Source organism: Phyllosticta citriasiana, assembly GCF_038021145.1.
Source record: "Phyllosticta citriasiana strain CBS 120426 chromosome Unknown IWZ02scaffold_9, whole genome shotgun sequence".
In the NCBI taxonomy this organism is placed as follows: Eukaryota; Fungi; Ascomycota; class Dothideomycetes; order Botryosphaeriales; family Phyllostictaceae; genus Phyllosticta; species Phyllosticta citriasiana.
The window spans coordinates 232925-251208 of NW_027117286.1; the positions used below are offsets into that span (position 1 = coordinate 232925).

At 55.3% G+C, this 18284-nt stretch overlaps 8 protein-coding genes across 8 annotated transcripts; 3 read left to right on the forward strand and 5 right to left on the reverse strand.

Moving 5' to 3' along the window:
• Window positions 1-26: 26 nt before the first annotated feature.
• On the reverse strand, window positions 27-1652 carry IWZ02DRAFT_404648 (cyclin). Its single transcript, XM_066765656.1, has 5 exons — window positions 1352-1652; window positions 1214-1295; window positions 1032-1160; window positions 645-972; window positions 27-582 (listed from the first exon to the last, which is right to left on the reverse strand). The coding sequence occupies exons 1-5, from the start codon at window positions 1552-1554 to the stop codon at window positions 41-43; spliced, it is 1284 nt and encodes a 427-aa protein (XP_066621058.1). The 5' UTR covers window positions 1555-1652; the 3' UTR covers window positions 27-40.
• A 912-nt stretch (window positions 1653-2564) lies between these two features.
• On the forward strand, window positions 2565-3637 carry IWZ02DRAFT_308764 (uncharacterized protein). The gene is made up of 2 exons (XM_066764029.1): window positions 2565-3471; window positions 3529-3637. The coding sequence occupies exon 1, from the start codon at window positions 2753-2755 to the stop codon at window positions 3422-3424; it is 672 nt and encodes a 223-aa protein (XP_066621059.1). The 5' UTR covers window positions 2565-2752; the 3' UTR covers window positions 3425-3471; window positions 3529-3637.
• A 1712-nt stretch (window positions 3638-5349) lies between these two features.
• IWZ02DRAFT_308712 (uncharacterized protein) lies at window positions 5350-6229 on the reverse strand. The gene has a single exon (XM_066764027.1). It carries the CDS (start codon window positions 6112-6114, stop codon window positions 5485-5487), a length of 630 nt encoding a protein of 209 aa, XP_066621060.1. The 5' UTR covers window positions 6115-6229; the 3' UTR covers window positions 5350-5484.
• A 133-nt stretch (window positions 6230-6362) lies between these two features.
• Window positions 6363-7277, forward strand: IWZ02DRAFT_434432 (uncharacterized protein; the record flags this gene model as incomplete). The annotated part of the gene is made up of 1 exon (XM_066766363.1): window positions 6363-7277. The coding sequence occupies one exon, from the start codon at window positions 6363-6365 to the stop codon at window positions 7275-7277; it is 915 nt and encodes a 304-aa protein (XP_066621061.1).
• Window positions 7278-7535: 258 nt separating this feature from the next.
• On the reverse strand, window positions 7536-9989 carry IWZ02DRAFT_308700 (heterokaryon incompatibility protein-domain-containing protein). Its single transcript, XM_066764026.1, has one exon. The coding sequence runs from the start codon at window positions 9744-9746 to the stop codon at window positions 7794-7796; it is 1953 nt and encodes a 650-aa protein (XP_066621062.1). The 5' UTR covers window positions 9747-9989; the 3' UTR covers window positions 7536-7793.
• A 447-nt stretch (window positions 9990-10436) lies between these two features.
• IWZ02DRAFT_367970 (peptidase S24/S26A/S26B/S26C) lies at window positions 10437-10814 on the reverse strand (the record flags this gene model as incomplete). Its single annotated transcript, XM_066764370.1, has 1 exon — window positions 10437-10814. A coding segment is annotated over one exon (378 nt), but the record flags the coding sequence as incomplete, so codon positions are not given.
• Window positions 10815-13968: 3154 nt separating this feature from the next.
• On the reverse strand, window positions 13969-15854 carry IWZ02DRAFT_380378 (major facilitator superfamily domain-containing protein; the record flags this gene model as incomplete). Its single annotated transcript, XM_066765101.1, has 6 exons — window positions 13969-14574; window positions 14621-15243; window positions 15291-15395; window positions 15444-15576; window positions 15625-15696; window positions 15759-15854. 6 exons carry the CDS (start codon window positions 15852-15854, stop codon window positions 13969-13971), a joined length of 1635 nt encoding a protein of 544 aa, XP_066621064.1.
• A 476-nt stretch (window positions 15855-16330) lies between these two features.
• On the forward strand, window positions 16331-18118 carry IWZ02DRAFT_308846 (serine incorporator/TMS membrane protein). Its single transcript, XM_066764030.1, has 3 exons — window positions 16331-16452; window positions 16505-16584; window positions 16636-18118. The coding sequence occupies exons 1-3, from the start codon at window positions 16402-16404 to the stop codon at window positions 17945-17947; spliced, it is 1443 nt and encodes a 480-aa protein (XP_066621065.1). The 5' UTR covers window positions 16331-16401; the 3' UTR covers window positions 17948-18118.
• Window positions 18119-18284: the final 166 nt, after the last annotated feature.

An 18284-nucleotide genomic window follows, 5' to 3' on the forward strand; every position in this document is an offset into this window, starting at 1 on the left:
AGAATCCAATATCGGGGCACTCAACGGCAAGCCCATCTTCTCACCTTCCGCGGCCGCGCTCTCCCCTTCCACCACCACCACCACCACCACCACCCCTCTCGATACCGCCGCCTACCTCGACCTCAATCTCGTACTCTTCCTCTTCGTCTTTGAAGTATGATCCCACCGTCCTCTGCTCGTCTTTCGCGCGTCCCGGGTCCAACATGAAGCGCACCGTACCGCCAAGACCGCGCTGGCCGATGCCGACGCCGACGCCGGCAGCTGGGACGGGTGGGGCCGATTCCGCCCTGTTGTCGGCGGTCGACGAGGGCGAGTTGGCGCCGTTGATGCTGGACGCGTTCTTATTCGCGCCGTTTGTGGCGTTGGACTTGGCAGATTTGCTGGTGCCGTCGTTCTTATCGGCGTCGTTTGCGGGCTTGGGGGAGGTGCTCGGCGCCGGCGTGAAGCGAGGCAGGTGCTTGGCGCTGGCTTCTTGGTTCAGCACGATGCGCACGTTGATGTAGGTGTCGAGCGGGTAGTTGGGTCCGATGAGGCTGGAGACGCGGTGGTGGGTGTAGAGGTCGAGAAGGTCGAGCATGGTTTCTAGATGTTTGGATGGTTGTTAGTCGGGCCAGCGGTTGCGTGCATCATGAAGGAAAACGCACCCATTACTTCAGCGCGCGAGACATGCCAACGCGCATAGTCGAGGTGTTCTTCCGTCAACAAAGCCATGTTTGCATCGAGCAGCCGGGCCGCCAGTTCGACACAGGCAATGGCCATGGCGGGTGTCGTCTGCTTGAGCGGCGCAAGAGTTCGGTACAGGTCCAGAGACATATGGTAGGCCGTGCGGCCCACATTCTCCTTTGCGAATCCGCATTTTCGCGTCAGCTTGATAACGAGCTTTTGCGGCTGACGATTTCTAAAGTCAAAGCCGGCCGCCTCGAGCATCAACCGCTCGAGTCCGATGATGACCTTGGATGGTTGTTCCAGTTGCTGGGATGCACGAGTTAGTCGGCGGGGCAGCAAAGATTCGAGAGGCGTGCGAAACTCACAGGGTCGTCTGGAGAAAGATGCTCGGAGACGGAGAGCTTGAGATTGAATGACGCGCAAATGATTTCTCTCGACTTTTTGAGCGTGTCTTCGATCTTGCATGCTGTAAACAGGGCTGCTAACGAGGCCTCCTGCGGGGCCGTCAGAATCGCAACAGTCGAGGCAACAGCAAGAACAGACGCACATGTAGGTTATATTCACTGTCCGAATGAAGCAAGCGGAACTTATGATAGTAGACGCATGCCGTGTTGAACGTCCGCACCGGGCTGCAGAGAGTCAGATGACACGACCACGTTTGAAGAAGTTGGTGGTTGTCACTCACAGCTGGAGCGCTTTTCGTACGTCGTCGATGAGTTTGACGCCCTGAAGTCTGATTCCATCTTCTTTGGCCTCGGTCATGCCAATGGCGGCCAGGTAGTGCTCGATCTTTTGTTGGAAGATGTAGGGCTTGGCAACCTCGATGAAGGACGGATGAGGGCCTGGATGACCATTTGGCGCCGACAGCGGCGGAGGCGCGGGAACCATGGCTGGATATGTCTATAGAGGATGTGGAGAGTGTTGCTCTGAGCCTCCGGACAGTTGTGGAGGCTCTTAGGTTGTATCCGGGTCGTGGTGGAGTTGCAGATCGATTGGTTGCGAGACGACGGGATCCCTGCGCCTCAGTCGCTCCTTCGATTCTCCGTTCCGTCTCGTCTCTCTCTCCTTGACTTCACCACCCAACACCTCTCTACTTCAGCTCAAAGTCCGTCAATTGGTAAACACTCGTCTTGAATCCTCCTGGCTTCCACGCCCAGGATTCCGTCATGCCTGAATCTCGCGCCAAAGCTCCATCGCCCGTCGGTACCAATTCATCAGCATGTGCCTCGCTAATACTCTTGATATGCAAGAAGAACGGAAAAAGTAGCCCTGCAAAAAAAAAAAAAAAAAAAAAAAAAACCGCCTAGTTTATGCTGCTGTTGGTACGATATCAAGGATTTCATACCCACTTGTGAAACTTTCAATCGGATCTCTTAAAAATGGAAACAGACTCTCGTAAGCGCAAACATGACAAACCTCGCTCTGATTCCCTAAAAATTCCTATAGGCGGCCCCCAGACTCGCGATCTGGCCAGAGAAAGGCCTGCGTTGCTCAAAATTCCGCTTGAATTGCGCGAAATGATTTACCAGCACCTGCTTTTAGTTGGGGTTGTGTGCATTGGCCCTGTCGTGTTGCCACATAAAGATCCTTACTTATTCAGACCCATCCCGATCTCCGGATACACCACACTACAGACACTCAACGTTCAAATCCGAGCGGCAATTATTCAACGAAGGCACATACAGCCGCATCAATCATCAGGTTTCTGATCGACCATCACTCAACGTTCTGGAGACTTGCCGCGAAATTTACCACGAATCTGCATCCTACTTTTACTCGAAAAACATCTTTTTCTTTGGTCGATTTGACAAAGGCCTTCGCTACCAGGAGCCCCGTTCTCCAATCCAAGCCGCGCTTGCCTTTCTAGAGGATCGACCGACCTGCGCTCTCGAGTGGATCAAGCACATCAAGATCGGATTCGGCGCTGGAGTTCAATGTCGTTGCAGAGCTGAACTACGACTTTCTTCACCTGAGTGCATCTGATGAAGATGTGGAGCGATTTTACACCGTTGTTCGGGATCGACTGAAGCTCAACCATCTTTCAATCCTAATCAGAGGCTGGCCCCTTGACGTTAGACCTGTCAGAATGGGATTCGATTACGGCCCAGATGCGCGGCAGAGAGATGGTGACCAATGGGTTTTGAAGCGCAGTCTAATTCAACTGAAGCATTTACTTTCGCTCGGCCAGTTTTCGAGGCTGTCGGTGGAAATCCACGCTCAAAGGCCCGGGGGACTTTTCGCGGCAGAGCGAATATCATTCCATCCTGGTCGTCTTGTGGCATTCGCCACCCTCCTTCGATCACGTCTTCTCAGGGGTGGAGAGGCTTTAGGAACCGTCAACATATCGGTTCACGAACGGCACGACGCTAAGGTCTACCATCCAGTTGGTGATTTCCAGGAGTCTGTCTGTCGGAGGGAAAAATGGCGTGTCTTTGTTGTGCGTTGCGATGACAACGATTCGGGCAAGTCCTTATTGGCCCCTGCGAAGCGCCTGCCGCGAATGTTGAATCAGAATCCACATGACAGTGCATGGCTCAGATCACGCCTCTCTGGACCACAATCAAGGAGGGAGTTTGCATTTGCCTTTCCATTCGATGGACGCGGGCTTCTAAGGGAGCTATCGATTGGCTCTTCGGAGGACCTAGCTTCCTCCCGGAAAATCGCGAAATCGGTGGGCTCATCTTGCGTCCCAAATCCCCTGATGACGACAATGACAGCGACGACGGAGAAACCGACAGCCTCAAAGACATCGAGTTGAATGCAGAAGATGTTGAGCACCTCCCGCCCGAAGCCTTCATGTAGACAGTAAGGACCTTTCCCCTCGCACCCTGCCAAAGAACTGTATTGACATTTCTCCGTCAGAAAAAAGCCGACTCCATCTCGCCAAACACCTTCTCTACCGAACGAAGCTTTCAACCGCGCACGAGATGTGGCGACTTCTTTTGATTCATCAGGATACAGCCCACACTGTAATTGCTTCACAAAGTGCGACGTGCGTTTGCGCTGGTCTTTGGGTTTTGAGCAACACAACCTGCTTGCACAGTTAAGCGGTGCGGACTTTGTAAGTCATCACAATCTCCAAAAGCGCTTTTTCGGATCAGCTTGCAGTGTAAAACTATCTTGATTGATGGATCAAGGGGGAAAGCGGCATTCTTGGGTAATTTTGGACTGTAAACAGGTGGAATGTTTCGGTAACGTCTTTCAAATCAAAAGTCTGTCAAACCAAGCTCATATACCTCGCAAAATGCCTCACTTGCCTTCTACGACGGTGGATCGAAGCCTTTCTAGTATGCACATTAAGCCAACTTACTGACATTACAGAAAAGCCTGAACCAACCGAGCGTCAGAGGCTGTCAATTGAAAGTGCCACGGGCGTCTTCACGGGGCTTCGTCAATTGAGCCGAATCACCGACAGCGTCTTGTGGAATCCGAAACATGCAGGTCGTGCGCAGTGCTTGCATGGAAGGGAATCACCGTAGGTCCAACGACACCCAAAACGATCCAAAGACATCGAACTGCCCAGAGAGGAAGGGAACCAACCCAACTCACTTCCAAGACCAGGTTACTTAGGAGAGACCAAGTCAGCTATCACCGTCAGCTTCCGGGGCTCGCTCGGTCCCATCTATCTACTCAATTTTCAATCAATTGATACGGATAGTTGCGGCCGTGGCAGTCCAGTCGAGTCGAGCGACGAGTGCGCAACCCAAAAAAGCAACGTCACTTAAAAACGCAGACGATGCCCGCCAGATGATTTGCTTTTGTGCACGCGCCCACCCTCCACGTACAGTAAGGCGCATATCCGGCGCGCGCCCTCTCTCCGTCCGGTCCGCGAGGCGCGGGGAATAGGGAACTAAACATCAAAACCAGAGCGTTCGGGGGGTTCAATACATGTGAAAAAGACGCGTCGGTCGGTCGGCGGCGGCGGCGGACGAGAAGGCGCATGAACGCCTCGCCAACGCCCTTCGTATTGCGTCTTCACGGCGGCGGCGTCGGCGTGGTTGCGAGGACGTGTGGAACGTGGATGGATGGCGACGAGAGACAGTCAGACGGATGCGGCAGGCGGGCGGAGATGATGCAGGTTTAAATGAAGCGAAGAGTCGACGAGGCCGCAACGACTTGGTTGGCTCTCGCTACGTACATGCATGCTTGAAGGAAGGAATAATGCCATGTCGATTCCCCAGTCGGCCCCCTATGTGTCCGCGTAGGTTGTTGTTGTTGTTGTTGTTGTTGTTGTTGTTGCACCAACAAAACCCCGCTGCCAGCGCACGAAAACGCCGCCACGCCTGCTGACGCCTCTTCACTTCCTCACCCTCACCACCACCATGGCTCTCCCGCAGTCTTTTCTCTGCTCTCTTCTTTATTTTTAGTCGTTGCTTGCGTTCAGGCCCAACGTAGACGAGCCAAGCGCGCTCCGATCCCCCATTCGGGCAACAGCTCGTCGACGGGCGTCCCGACTGGGCCAGCCAGCTCGGCTGAAGGCGATGCATACTCACGATGACCTCAGCGCAGAGCCACACGACAGGAGACTAAAAAGAAGGCAGGCAAGCAGGTCAATACATAATTAGGCGACATCCGTATATGCCGGTCCTGGTGACGGTCCGTTTGGTTCGGGTAAGGTATGTAGGTAGGTAGGTAGGTCGGCGAATTGGTTGGTTGGCCGGCTACAGGGGGAGGGGGAGGGGGGGGGGGGGGGCCTCTGATGCATCGATCCTGCAACGCAACCCTCACTCAGCAAACAAGGTCTCTCTTTCTTTTGCAACTTTTTCATTCCCCCCCCCTCCGCGCTCCGCAGCACAGCCAGAATACGGGGCTCCGCCGCTAGAAAACACATCGAAGACTAGCGCCGTCCCGGCCGTCAGGTCTCGGAATTGCGTTCTTGGGTGGCTCGAGGTCTGTCGTCCCTGGCAGCGACGCGGCGCCGAAAGAGTCGGTCGGTCGGCAACAGAGACGGGCGGCTGAGCGATTTCGCCAAGGCACGGACGGGTTCGTTTGTCGGAAAGCTTGATAATGAATGCTTCTTTTCTTCGTTGTTCCTTGCTGCTGCTGGCCGTGGCGGGGGTCGCCTCTCTCGTTTCTGCGGGCGCGTCGAGAGAGACGAAAACTAAACTCGGCCCGCCGAATCGTCTCATCAGAGAGACCCAGAGAGAGAGAGAGCGAGAGAGAGAGAGAGAGAGAGAGAGAGAGAGAGAGAAAGGCGTGTCCCTCCTTCCGCCAATGAGACATGCAGGTAACCTGGTCCCTCGTGGTTCCACGGCATCCCCAAGTGCCATAGAAGGCAACATCCACCTGACGCGGGCTCCCGGCGCGGCGCGAGGCTTTTTCCTCATGGCGAGATATTTTTATATGCTGCTGCTCTGTACGTATGTATGTATGTATGTAGGTCATGCCCCTGCGCGCTATGTGGGTGGTTGTGTTTACCGCATTGCACGAGTACCATTGTTTCCGCATGATAAAACCTTGAATCTGCCGTCTTCTGGATTCTCTCGCCCATTTTCCGCTCCACTCCGTTCTCTCGCTGAAAAAGAATTCGTTGCACAATTGCGCAATCGCGCCCCTCCCTCTTTCAAGTCGTCAACAACCACAATTCGGACAGAACTGTACCACGGAACGTTCCTCGTCGATAACCAAACTTGACGGCCGAAACCACTCTTTTCTACTACGGTTGACTCAAAGGACCATGGATATGGAATACATATATGAGCAAAGCGAGGAGCCTCCGCCGTCTCCTCCGCCCCCTTACTCGTCTCTATCTCGACGACCGTCACGGCCTCGCAGTCCACGTAGGAATCCAGCAGTTGCCGTGTACATACCCAGCGGAGCACCTCCCCAATACTCCTGCAAAATGTGTAAGCAAGGACACCACCAGCGCCGCAGCCCAAGCGAATTCTCAGTCCAAAAGGCTCACCTTGGCAGCACCCACCATCGAAACCGCAGAGAGCAGACGGGAATCTCTCAACTCCGTCACGACGCTGACCAACGAAGCCGACCTCTGCCCCCCGCCGCGCCTCGCCAGACTCGACAAGCCGCCGCACGAATGCGGCACGTCCTCGACAAGGAGCAACTCCCCGGCGTCCGGCGAAACATTGTTCTACGACGCGCTCCCCTCGCCACCGGAACCAGAAGTCGGCCAAGACGCGCGGCAGCAGGACTCGGCCGCCAAACTCGCCGTCGCGGTCCACCAATACGAGGTCCTGCTTGCCGCCAACCGCTCCCTCCTCGACTCCTACCGCCTCGTCACCAAGAGGCTGGAGACGGAGCTGCTTCACACGCGGGACCTCGAGCTGCGCGCGCGGAGACTGCGTCTCGAGGCTCAGGCGAAGGAGCGGAAGGTCGCGGCGCGAGAGGTGCGGGTCAAGGAGCTGGAGGAAAAGTTTCATGTGCGAAGGGAGGAGAGACCGGATGGAAAGTCAGGGAGCAAACACGGTGAAGAAGCATGTGGCGCGCGGGAAAAGAGCACCACCGCTGGGAAGCGAGAGGAACCTATGGTCGAAAGACCCCCCGATACCATGAGGGAATGCGCAGAAGCTGTGGTTTGTCTCTTCCTGTTTGCGGTGATGATTTACTACTTGTGCAAGGCCTCCTTCCGGATGGTGAGAGCACTTGCAGCATGAGAGAGCTTGCAACAGAACAGTCCCGTAATGTATAGCTATCGCTAAAACTTTTTTTTTTTTTTTTTTTTTTCCTTCAGCGGCATTTCGCGAACAGCAGGTCACAAAGACGCCGCGGAAAATTAATTCACCGGTAATCTTCAATCGATCCTTCTGGGTGTCAAACACAGTTGAGCTCCAGTTCTGGTAACGGGTGAGCTGTACCGTCGCATAGCCGGGCTTTGTCTTGTGTCATCAGTGTATTTCTCAAACGGCAGATCCGCGTCGTCCTGGCTGGCAGCGTATTCCTCCCAAATCTTTCTCCTGGTCATCGTAGAGAGTCGTAGACTGGGAAATCTCGCATCATCCGACAGTTTGTGTCATTCACGAGCCTCTCGATCCCCAGCAAGTGGAGTTGAGAGTCACCTGCAGTCGTCACATTGTCGATGCTCTTGAATCGTCAGGGTGTTGTGCCATTCAAGATACCAGATCCGACACCCTGCTGGATGACATGGTTGTGTCCTCGATAATCCATCGTATTTACTCAAGCACAAAACTCCGCCTCTCCCGATCAAGCTTCTCAAACCAAGTGTCGAAGCTGATGAGAGCAGAGCCGATCCGACGGAAGACGCCACTTTCTTTGGATTCTTCAATGGCGATGACGGCGACATAGAAGAATTCTTTGCGAGTGCCCGGGTCGTTCAATTGTGTGTTGAAGAACTCGAGGGGCGAGAAGACTTCCTGCAGCTCCCCGGCTTCGAGTACTCCAGCCGACAGTGCAAAGAAAGTTAAGTGGCCCCGATGCAGTGATCGTTCTGAGATGCCCTCGGCGTAGCCGGCTCCGATATAATCTCCGTCGTTGAAAATGTGAATACCGATTGATCCGTGAATGGCCCCCTCGTGCGTTACGTCAAGTTTCGAAATCCAAGTGTTGACCAAGATGCGACCTGGTGTTTTTGCGTGATTCTTTTGCTCTTCTGAGAATTCCCGGAAATAAAGAGGTTCTGCGCCAGGGCTTCGATCCGATGACGACTTAACTCCACGGGAGTGTTCCCAGAATTGCGCGTAAGATGGAAACTTAGTCTGGAATTGTGTGATGGTCATATTTTGAGGGATGCTTTCGGTCGGAGATATTGAGACGTAGCCATTTAAATAGGCATGATATGCCATGCGCGTCAAGGCATTATTCTTGCCGCCTTGGCCAAACATGTTAAAGTTCGGCCTTGGATAGCCCAAAGAGGCATTTCCATGACTATCAACGTAGTCAACAAAAGCCCATAGCGGTATGATTAGCATCTGGAGATCCCTGGGAAAGATTATGTGACCTTCCATTGAAGACCAGGTCCAGGTTGGAAAAATGTGGCCGTCGGTACACGGCCGTCGTCTCCCCTGGCCATCTTTTACCCACCAGTGCATTGCGCTGTCAAAATCATTCCTCGGCATGCCAAATAGATGGTCTCTGTCGAACAAATGACTGCAGATGCCGGAAAACGCGTTGACAATGTCGTGTCGGTGGCTCAACATCCTTTCGGTATAATTCTCGACAGCTTCGCAGTAGTGTACCGCGCCGTGAAACATCATCGTGTGTTGAGTAATGCGCGGCTCTTGAAGTTCTCGTGACAGAAATGCTTCCCCATCGTGCTCGAAAATGACGCCATCTCTTAGGAAAATTATCACGTTTCGAGACAACACCGCTTCTTGGTATGTCCAGCCGCGTTTCAGCCATTCTGATCTTGTCCAAAAGTCGTTTTCCGGAGTCTTCGAAAAAATGGGCCGCGAAATGCCATGCAATCCGTGTCTTGCATCCCTGCCTTCGTACGCTATAAGAGTGACGAGTGCGTGGTTGTAGATGCGACCAATTCCGTCAAAGTGGGCCTGTATGTCGTCTTCAGGGCCGTCCTGAACAATGCAAAGCCTGTCCACCCAGAGATATCGTTGACCGAGACATTTGCATGCAGTCATAGCGTCCTTGATCGTTGCTGGGATTGCCGGATTATCCGGACCTTGGGGTTCCTCTGGGTTCTCAGGTCTGTCTAGGGCTCCATATTCTTGAAGCCTCGTGATGTTGTCTACTTTGGCTTGAAAATCTTTGACCTTTCCCCAAGTATAACTCAAGCAAATATAGTCAAAAGGCTCTCGCGGCGCCCTGACGATTTTCCTTTGCACTACGTCGATAAAACGGAGCCATCGAGGCACAGGATTCAGCTTCGGAACAAACGTGGCATTCTTTAATTTTGATTTGAGCCCTTCCCAGTTAATCGTCGAGAGATCACGGGTAAGATATTCTTTTGTTCTCTTTTCGTACGCAGAGAGCGAGAATTTCATGAAAGGCTTGGCGTCGAACCATTCATCCTCTGAATCGCTCGGTTTGTTCGTTCCGTCGAACCTTTCACCTTCTGAAGTGCTCGATTTATCCATCCAGTCAAACCAATCATCTTCTGAATCGCTCGATTCATCCGTCCAGTCGTTCCATGTGTCTGATGAGTCACTCATGGTGACGTGTGACGTGCGTCACCGCGATGGTTTTTGTAGACTGGATAATGATCAAGTGAAAAGCATAGGTCAAGCCTTTGGTCGTGGATGTCGTTCAGTTTATCTGACAGCTATCCGTCCGAAGGAGTTGGTCAAGCGGATCCAGCCGAGCCGATGGGTCCTTAATAGTCCTCGCCAGCACATCTAGGAAAAGGAGGCGAAGCAGTAATTTCCATAATGGTGCAGATGGATGGGCGGCTCATTAACAGAAAGAGGGAAAGAAGCTCCCTCTGGGCGGCGAAGGCGAATCACATCCAGTCCCAATTAAGAAGCCCAACCAGCTTTTTTGCCCGTCCGCTGACCTCGTGTTATCGATAGGGTCACACTCATAGCCCATCATGCAGCTTGCAAGTGCCGATCTTCCAATATAGCCGATTGGAGACTGCTTAGTTGCCTTGCTCCGTCGTTTGCTCCGTCTTGGGTTGCTTCCGCATGACTTCAACCAGCTTCAATCCAGAAACTCCACCGGTATTGTGGGCTTTGACTTGGGTGGTATCGCCTTCGAGCGGGTCTGATACACTGAATTCGCATTTGAGGCCCTGCCCCACCGACTGGGAGGCCACAGAATGTACTCTGCGCGGCCATTGACCAAAGCCATAGGCACCTACCGCAATCCGTGAGCGATAAGCTCCAGATATCCACACCAAGTTGACTCACCGGACCATATGTGGTACTATCCACGCTCTCCCTCCAGTTGTCGCCCTCGACCCACACGTGATTCCACGGCACGCGCACCTTGCCCCAGTCGAGACCCTGTTCCTCGCCGCCCGCCCTACCTTTTGGCCTACGCCCCACGACAACCAGGTCCCCCGGCAGCCCGACGACGCGCTTGATACTCAGCTGCTCCGGCTTGTGTGGGCCCCACAGCGAAACGACGTCGCCGCGGCGCAGGAACCTGGGATCGATGTAGCGGTTGAAGAGGACTCTGTCCATCCGGCCGGTCTCGTGGAAGTCAGGGCTGAATGTGGGCGCCATTGACGGGCCGTGGACGGGCGTGACTTCGGCGACGGAATCGCGGACGAAGAGGAGGGCGGCCAGGCTCGTCACTGTAGAGTAGCCGATTTTGAGCGGTCTCCAGCGGGACGAGGGGGGCATCGTGGTGGATTGAGCACGGCAAAAGAGCGGATATTGGAGGACGGATTAGACCAAGCGAATTGGCCAGTCGCACGTCGTTGGTGCTGGTCAAATGCAGGATTTGTTGGTGGTGAAGTCATCGCGGAAGAACGACGCGATGTCCGCGCAGTCGGGTCAACAAGCAAAAGTCGTGGCCACAAATTCAACTCCACACTAACGCTACCGTCGACCTTTTCCCGAAACACTTGCAGAAAACAAGATGACGAAAATCCTTGAAGCTTGCACGCGAACGGCTCCCGTCTTTTCAGCAAGTCTAAACTGATCGAGAAAACTTTGCACCTTATGAGACAAAGTTCCCGAGTTCAAGTAACTCAAGCCTCACCGCCTCGAGCATCCTCACGAGATCAAGAGGACGGAACAGGATCGGACTGCAGTGCCATGACCCCGTCTGATTTCCCCAGCTGGAGATCAGATTCCCGGAGATGACACCGGCACGGACGACGGCAGCTGGGCAACGTGCTCGACTCGACTCCCGTCCTCCATCTAGACAGCGGCAGCCGACGTGAACAGCTGCAGCCACCTCGCGCCCGTCCGCCCGTCACCCAATGCCACCGCACAAGAAAAGCCGTGCAATCAAAAATTACAATACAGCTTTTGCAAACCGCAAAAAAACAAAACAGCGCTCCGGCCGTCCGGACGCGTTGGAATCCAGTGGCAGGCGAGCGCGCAAAGAGAGGACGAGCCGGACCCACTCCGGCATCACGACGACCAAGGCACTTTACCGCATTTCCTCCTGGCGGCAGGAGGGCGCGCCGACCGACAGGCTGGCTGGCCGGTCGACAGATGCTGTGTGTGCACGACAGATGAACCTCCGGCCGCCGTCCAGCCTCTCAGCGACCCAAGAAGCAGCCGACCTGCCTGCCTTTGCGGCATGAACTGACTGCTCATACACCCATCCACACGCCCACTTGCCAGCAGCGGCCCAGTCCGCCGCGACGGTACGTGTGGGGAGGACGAAGAGCGCGCTGCCCGACGCCGCAAGCGGCAAAAGGGCAGTCAAGTCACGTATGCAACCATCACTTGAAAGCCCATTGACCAACAGCCGTGACTAACGGCAGGCAGGCACACAGGTAGGTAGGTAGGTAGGTAGGTAGGTAGGTAGGTCGTAGCAGCAGCGGAAGCCTCCCTCAACACTATGACTGCCACCAGCACCACCACCACCAACTGCCGTGCCACCCGTGCAACCATTGTGTCAAGAAGGGGGCGGTGGCCAGCCAGCCAGCCAACCATTCATTGCTCTGAGCCCACTCTGGTCCATCTGTCGGACCCTTTGTCATGCTGGCATCTTTCCATCCCTCCCATCCTTCCATCCCTCCATCCATCACCGCAACCCTATCACCACAACACAACAACAACAACAACAACAACAACAACAACAACAACACTTCTCCCAATCCCACCTCCCAGCACTGTATCCCCCGCCGCAAAGGCCGCCCAGAAGCGACGTGTTCAGTGCGTGTCACTGCCACTGCCACTGCCAGGTCAGGTCAGGTCAGGTCGGTGACAGGAACGCAGGTTTCAGAACGCCACATGCTCTGTGTAGCCGCACCCGTCCGTCCGCCGGATCGCATCGCATCGCATCGCACCGACCCAACAGACGCACGCACGCACGCACGCACGCAAGCAAGCAAGCAAGTGAGCGCTCCAGTGAGACAATGGCCCGGCGTGGTGAGAAAGGGGGTTGGTTGATGGGGGGATCGACATGCCGAGATGAGAGATGGCCGCGCTGTATTGGGAGGATGGGAGGGATGTGTTACTGCCGCTGGATGGAAGAATTGTAGGGAGATGCGAGATGTGTGTGATGCGTGGAATGAGAGAGGGAGAAGGAGTGGAGTGCGTTCGCGTTGATAGACCGACGAGGTTTCAGACGGGGAGAGGAAAGGGGGACTGCACTTTCGCAAGGCAGGCAGGCAACCAAACAAACACACAGATAGCGTGGAGATGAATCTTCTCTCGTTGATGGTTACCTACCACCCACAAGACCACCAACAGAACCAACAGCCAACTAGCCAGCCGAGCTCGTTCACGACCAGCAGACCAGCCGGCCCATCCTCGCCTCCATTCAGTCTCCAGCCGTTCCCCACTATCAAAGACCTCAACTTTCCTTTTCACGTCGAGCAACGACGAGACAAGACGCGGCGAACGCTCCTTGCGCACGAGCAACAAAAGCCGTCACGAGCTTTCGCCCGCTCAGACTGACCGGTAAACGTAACTGTACCTCCCTCGCTCTGCGTGCTTTTCCCTCTCCCTTTTCGATCAAAGACATCAACGATGCGCACCCAGCCTCGGCCGACGACCTGACCCGCAGCAGCGGCAGGCCAAGGCAATGTGGATAGTTAGACAGCACGGTAAGGCTTTTCCCTGCTCTTCGGGCGCCAAAACAAAAGCGGCTCAAGGGAAGTGGTAGATAGGCACAAAGAAAGGGAAGAAAAAAAAACCAAAAATGGGGGGAAAAGACTCCCAGCATTCCCCGGGTCCGTTCTATAAAGTGTCTCGCAGCGGCGGCGGCGGCGGCAGTTCCAGACGCGTCAAGATTGCCGTGTCGTGATACCCTCCACTCCCCCGCAAAATAACAGAAAAAGATGAACACCGATTCCCCAGATCTGAAATCTGCCACTCCAGATGAGACAACAAAAAAAAAACCGGGACCGACATCCTATGCAACGCAAGGCCGTGACGGGTCGAACAACACGCAATCATAACAAACGCGACCAACTGGACACGATGAGAAATCTAGGAACAGATGCGACAGGATGTACGGAAAAGCCGAAAATCGATGAAACAGAACCCGTGGGTCGGGCGCGGCGGCGGCGAAGGCGGCGACGGTGTACTGGCGGCAACGACAGCCCATGTTTGCGGCGCTGGCAGGTGATGCTGCCTGTTAGCCACTGCTGCTACGGTGCTTCGGCTGGTGATGCTGTTGAAGCTCGTAGTACGGACGGCGTGCCTCTCGTTACCCGTCACTGCAAGCGTCAGTGCCACCGCGCTCGCAATCCACAACCTTCCTCCGCCATCCCCGCTTGTTGTAAACAATCCAGCTTCGTCATACTCACGCCGCATGCTCGAATCGGTTGGCTTGCTCGCGCCGCCGCCTGACGTTGTGCTCGTGACGGATCGTCCAAAAAATCAGCAGCAGGCCGATCAGGCTGGCCGCAAAAGTAAAGCCGTACGCGGCGCGGTAGCAGGAGAGCCCCTTTGTGCACTCGCGCTCGCCTCCTTCGAGCTCTACTGATTGATGGTCGTAGATGCTACCGTAGCAGAGGTTGAAGATGTTGCCGCTGACGACGGGCGACAGGGTCATGAATCCCCAGTTTTGCGTCATGACTTGCACTCCAAAGGCGTCGGCGACTATCGAGGGAAAGACGCCGAAGAGGGCGCCATACGCAAGTCCAGTCAGGCCGCTAAGCATCCACAAGTGGTTCGGGTCTTCGATGTTCATGGCGACAAATTGACCGACGGTGAAGATTAGAGCCGAGAACATAAGACACCAGAATCTAGAAAGACCAAGCTGCTTGACGATGAAGTCAGATCCGATACCTGAGCTGAGGCGGCCCAGGAAAGAGCCCACTGAGATGATCGATACTTGGGTCAACTGTGCGTGGGAGATGAATTCCTTGGACGCGCTGTCGTCATAGTGGGTCCATAGGGCGGTGGTCTGGGGAGATCAGTATGGCATGTAGAATCGTCGGAAAATCGCTTACGTCGTGGCCAATGTTGTTGATGGTCATCAATCCTATTCCAGTCAAGAGTCCCAGTACTGAAAAGAGCTGCCAGCACGTCAAAGTGCGCAGCAAATTCACCCCAGAAATACCTGTTCGATGTGAGCTTTCGTCTTGGTTTTTCCTTACTGTGACCTGGCTAACGGATTTGCTCTCCTCGGACGCGGTTAATTCAGACAAGAGGGATGTGGTCTCGGACTGCACTCTGCTACTCGGGCCAACGGACGCTTCCTGATCTGTAGGGTCTGGGTTGGAAGCCGCCCAAGGGGTTCGGGGGGAGTCTGAACAAAAGAAATTTCTGCTCTCACCTTCCTCGGGGAGGCCGCCAAAGAAATCGCTTTCTCTCGACTTTCTTGGGCGATGGCCGGCATTCTCACCAGTCGGGACGGCCGAGTACGAAGCGTTTTGCGGGGACACCAGTTGAAGGAAAAAAGTGCCGACAAAGGCCATGCCCAGAGTGAGACAGGCAAGCAACATGAGAAGGCCAGAGGTATTTCCGGGGAACACGACGCGTGAGATGGTGGTAAAGAAGAACGCGCTGAGGCCAAAGGCAGCCAAAGGAAAGGCAGTGGCCGTGCCGCGGTGGTTCGGCCAATTGGTAGCCGCTGTAATTGTCAGCGGAGAACAGCAACAAGTCTAGAAGACGGCGGACCAGTCTTGAGCGCGGCAGAAAAGGCACCCGAGCTTCCCAAGCCAGTCAGGAATGATAAGAAAGACAACAGCACCATGCTCGTTGAACCTGGCCCGTTATCGTAGGCTAGCGCGCATTAGCTCGGCGTTGCGAAATGTACCCCTAGGAGCGTACCCTTTTTGAGGGGAAAGTATCCGGCAAATATCAGCAGCGAACCCAGGAATCCAGCTGGTCTTGGTCCTTTGCTGTCAACCAACATGCCCGTCGGGATTCCCGACGCGTACATGCCGATGTTGCCCGCAACACCCTGCTCGTCTCAGTATTGTGTGGGGAGCGAATTGGCGCGAGTTCTTACGATGAGGTTGCTTTGGGTGGCGGAGAGCTGTAGTCTGTCGGCGAATTGCGGCGCCCACGCAGAATAGGCATACTGGACAGGCGTTAGTTAGCAAGAGTCGACGGAGCGCAATGGGCGAGGTTGGAGTGGACTACGTTTGTCCCGCAGGCCAGCGCTACCGAAGTCGCGGCGACGACAGAGAGGATTCGAAGTTTGCGGTGGTTCCGCTCGTCCAGCGATTCTGTAATCATTGTCGCAGGAGGGAGGGAGAGAGCAGCGTGTCCAGAATTGTGGAGGATTCAAGGGCGCATTGAGTTTAAGACTGGGGAAGTAGATCCGCAAGTCTCCGTGCCCAGCGATAAGTTACGGGGAGCCGGGGGTTCGTAGGAACGCAGATTAGAGGGACGAGGACGAGGACGAGGACGAGAGAGGTCAGGGCCACGCAGGCATGCGGTGAGGAGGAGCAGCGAGAGAAACCATCGAGTCGCGAGTGGAGAAGGTGAAGACCTCCTATTGTTCGGCGTGCATGGATGGCATTGGGATGTCCACGCACGCCCGCAGGCTCAGCTTCAGGGACCTGCGACAGCTGAGTGGGTCGGGACGTGAGGTGATGTCGTTTCCCCCGCGTCGCCGAGCACCCACGTCATGTACGGCAACGTCTTCCTCCCGCCCGCTGCCGTGCCACGCCAAGCCGTCGGGCCTCAGCTCTTGCGTAACCACCGCAACTGAACCAAACCACCTGCAACTCGCTTCTCCACCATCATCGATACTTCAACTGCGCACCACAACTCGCACACCATGGGTGCCCTGCTCTCTCTCCCCATGCTGGCCGTGCCTGGCGTTGGCACCGTACGTTGACCTCTCCACTCTCCGGTACCAGACTGACTGACAGCCGCGACAGATTGCCAGCTGCGCCGCCTCATGCTGCGGCGCTGCGACTTGCGGCGCCGTCTGCAGTGCCTGCGGAAAATGTCAAAATAGGTGCGATACTCTGGCCTGCGTCTCCATCCGAACGCGCTGACCCTCTCCCAGCATGGCGACCCGTATCGCCTACGCCCTCATCCTCCTCGTCAACTCGATAGTGTCCTGGATCATGCTCACAGACTGGGCCATCAAAAAACTTCAACACCTGACCCTCGACTACATGGACTTCCAGTGCGGCGGAAAAGAATGCTACGGATACGTCGCCGTCCATCGGTTCAACTTTGCGCTCGGTGTCTTCCACGCCATCATGGCCATCATCCTGCTCGGCGTGCGGACTTCCAAGGACGGCCGTGCGCCCATCCAAAACGGCTTTTGGGGCCCCAAGATCATCGCCTGGCTGGGGCTCATCGTCGTCAGCTTCTTCATTCCGGAAGGCTTTTTCGTCTCTTGGGGCAGCTACCTTGCCGTGATAGGCGCCGTCCTCTTTCTGCTGCTCGGCCTGATCCTTCTCGTCGACCTTGCGCACAACTGGGCCGAATACTGCCAGGACAAGATCGAGACTACCGGATCCAAGACCTGGACGTGGCTGCTCATTGGCTCGACCATGCTCATGTACCTGGCCTCGTTTGCCATGACTGTTGTCATGTATATTTACTTTGCCCACGGCGGATGTTCGATGAACCAGGCTGCCATTTCGGTCAACCTCGTCCTGCTACTGATTGCATCCATCATCTCGGTCCACCCCAAGATTCAAGAGGTCAACTCGCGCGCTGGACTCGCCCAGTCTGCCATGGTCGCCATCTATTGCACGTACCTCACAATGTCTGCTGTTGGGATGGAACCGGACGACCACAAATGCAACCCGCTCGTTCGCGCCCGTGGCACCCGCCGAGCTAGTATCGTCATTGGTGCAATCGTGACCTTTGTCACTGTCGCATACACCACCACGCGCGCCGCAACTTATGGTCTTGCGCTCGGCTCTCAGGGCAACAACTCGTACTCTGCACTCAACACCGAGGACTACGAGCACGGCCTCGTCACGCAGCAACCCGAGAGCCGTCGCGAGATGCGCCAAGCAGCACTGCGTGCCGCCATTGAGAGCGGCAGTCTGCCTGCCAGTGCCCTCGACGACGACTCGGACGACGAGTCTGACGACGGCAACGCGGGCCGCGACGACGAGCGCAACAGCACGCAGTACAACTACACCCTGTTCCACGTCATCTTCCTGCTGGCAACGTGCTGGGTTGCTACGTTGCTAACGATGAACTTCGACCCCACGCAAGAGAATGACGGATTTGTTGCCGTCGGCCGCACGTACTGGGCCAGTTGGGCCAAGATTCTGAGCGCGTGGGCCTGCTACGGCATCTACATCTGGAGTCTGGTTGCGCCAATGGTGCTACCAGAGCGCTTCGACTACTAGTTGGGGGACGTGAACGGCAAGAAAGCGAAAGAAGAAACTGCGCGGAGGCGGCTCCTCTGACGAGACTTACGAATTATACCTCATCTTTAATCGGTGTTGGAGGAAAGGGAAGATCTTTCGTATCGGATTCGGTTTTTTTATCCTGTGCATATTTCAGACTGGCTGTACCTTTCGTTGTCAATTTCATTATCGTCCATCGTCATCATCATCATCATCATCATCATCAATTCAGTCATCAATTCCGTACCGTCGTTCTCACCGCGCAGGCTTAGACCGCGTCGTCGCGCTTCCCCCGGCTCATCGCGAACGTGCCAGTCCACTTCAGCTCAGCTAGCCA

Coding starts and splice junctions, on each gene's coding strand:
- IWZ02DRAFT_404648 (XM_066765656.1), bottom strand. CDS start 1,554: ATGGTTCCCGCGCCTCCGCCGCTGTCGGCGCCAAATGGTCATCCAGGC. Junction 973..1,031: donor ATCTTTCTCCAGACGACCCT/GTGAGTTTCGCA, acceptor CGTGCATCCCAG/CAACTGGAACAACCATCCAA. Junction 583..644: donor CTCGCGCGCTGAAGTAATGG/GTGCGTTTTCCT, acceptor CCAAACATCTAG/AAACCATGCTCGACCTTCTC.
- IWZ02DRAFT_308764 (XM_066764029.1), top strand. CDS start 2,753: ATGGGATTCGATTACGGCCCAGATGCGCGGCAGAGAGATGGTGACCAA.
- IWZ02DRAFT_308712 (XM_066764027.1), bottom strand. CDS start 6,114: ATGCGGAAACAATGGTACTCGTGCAATGCGGTAAACACAACCACCCAC.
- IWZ02DRAFT_308700 (XM_066764026.1), bottom strand. CDS start 9,746: ATGAGTGACTCATCAGACACATGGAACGACTGGACGGATGAATCGAGC.
- IWZ02DRAFT_308846 (XM_066764030.1), top strand. CDS start 16,402: ATGGGTGCCCTGCTCTCTCTCCCCATGCTGGCCGTGCCTGGCGTTGGC. Junction 16,453..16,504: donor CCGTGCCTGGCGTTGGCACC/GTACGTTGACCT, acceptor CAGCCGCGACAG/ATTGCCAGCTGCGCCGCCTC. Junction 16,585..16,635: donor TGCGGAAAATGTCAAAATAG/GTGCGATACTCT, acceptor ACCCTCTCCCAG/CATGGCGACCCGTATCGCCT.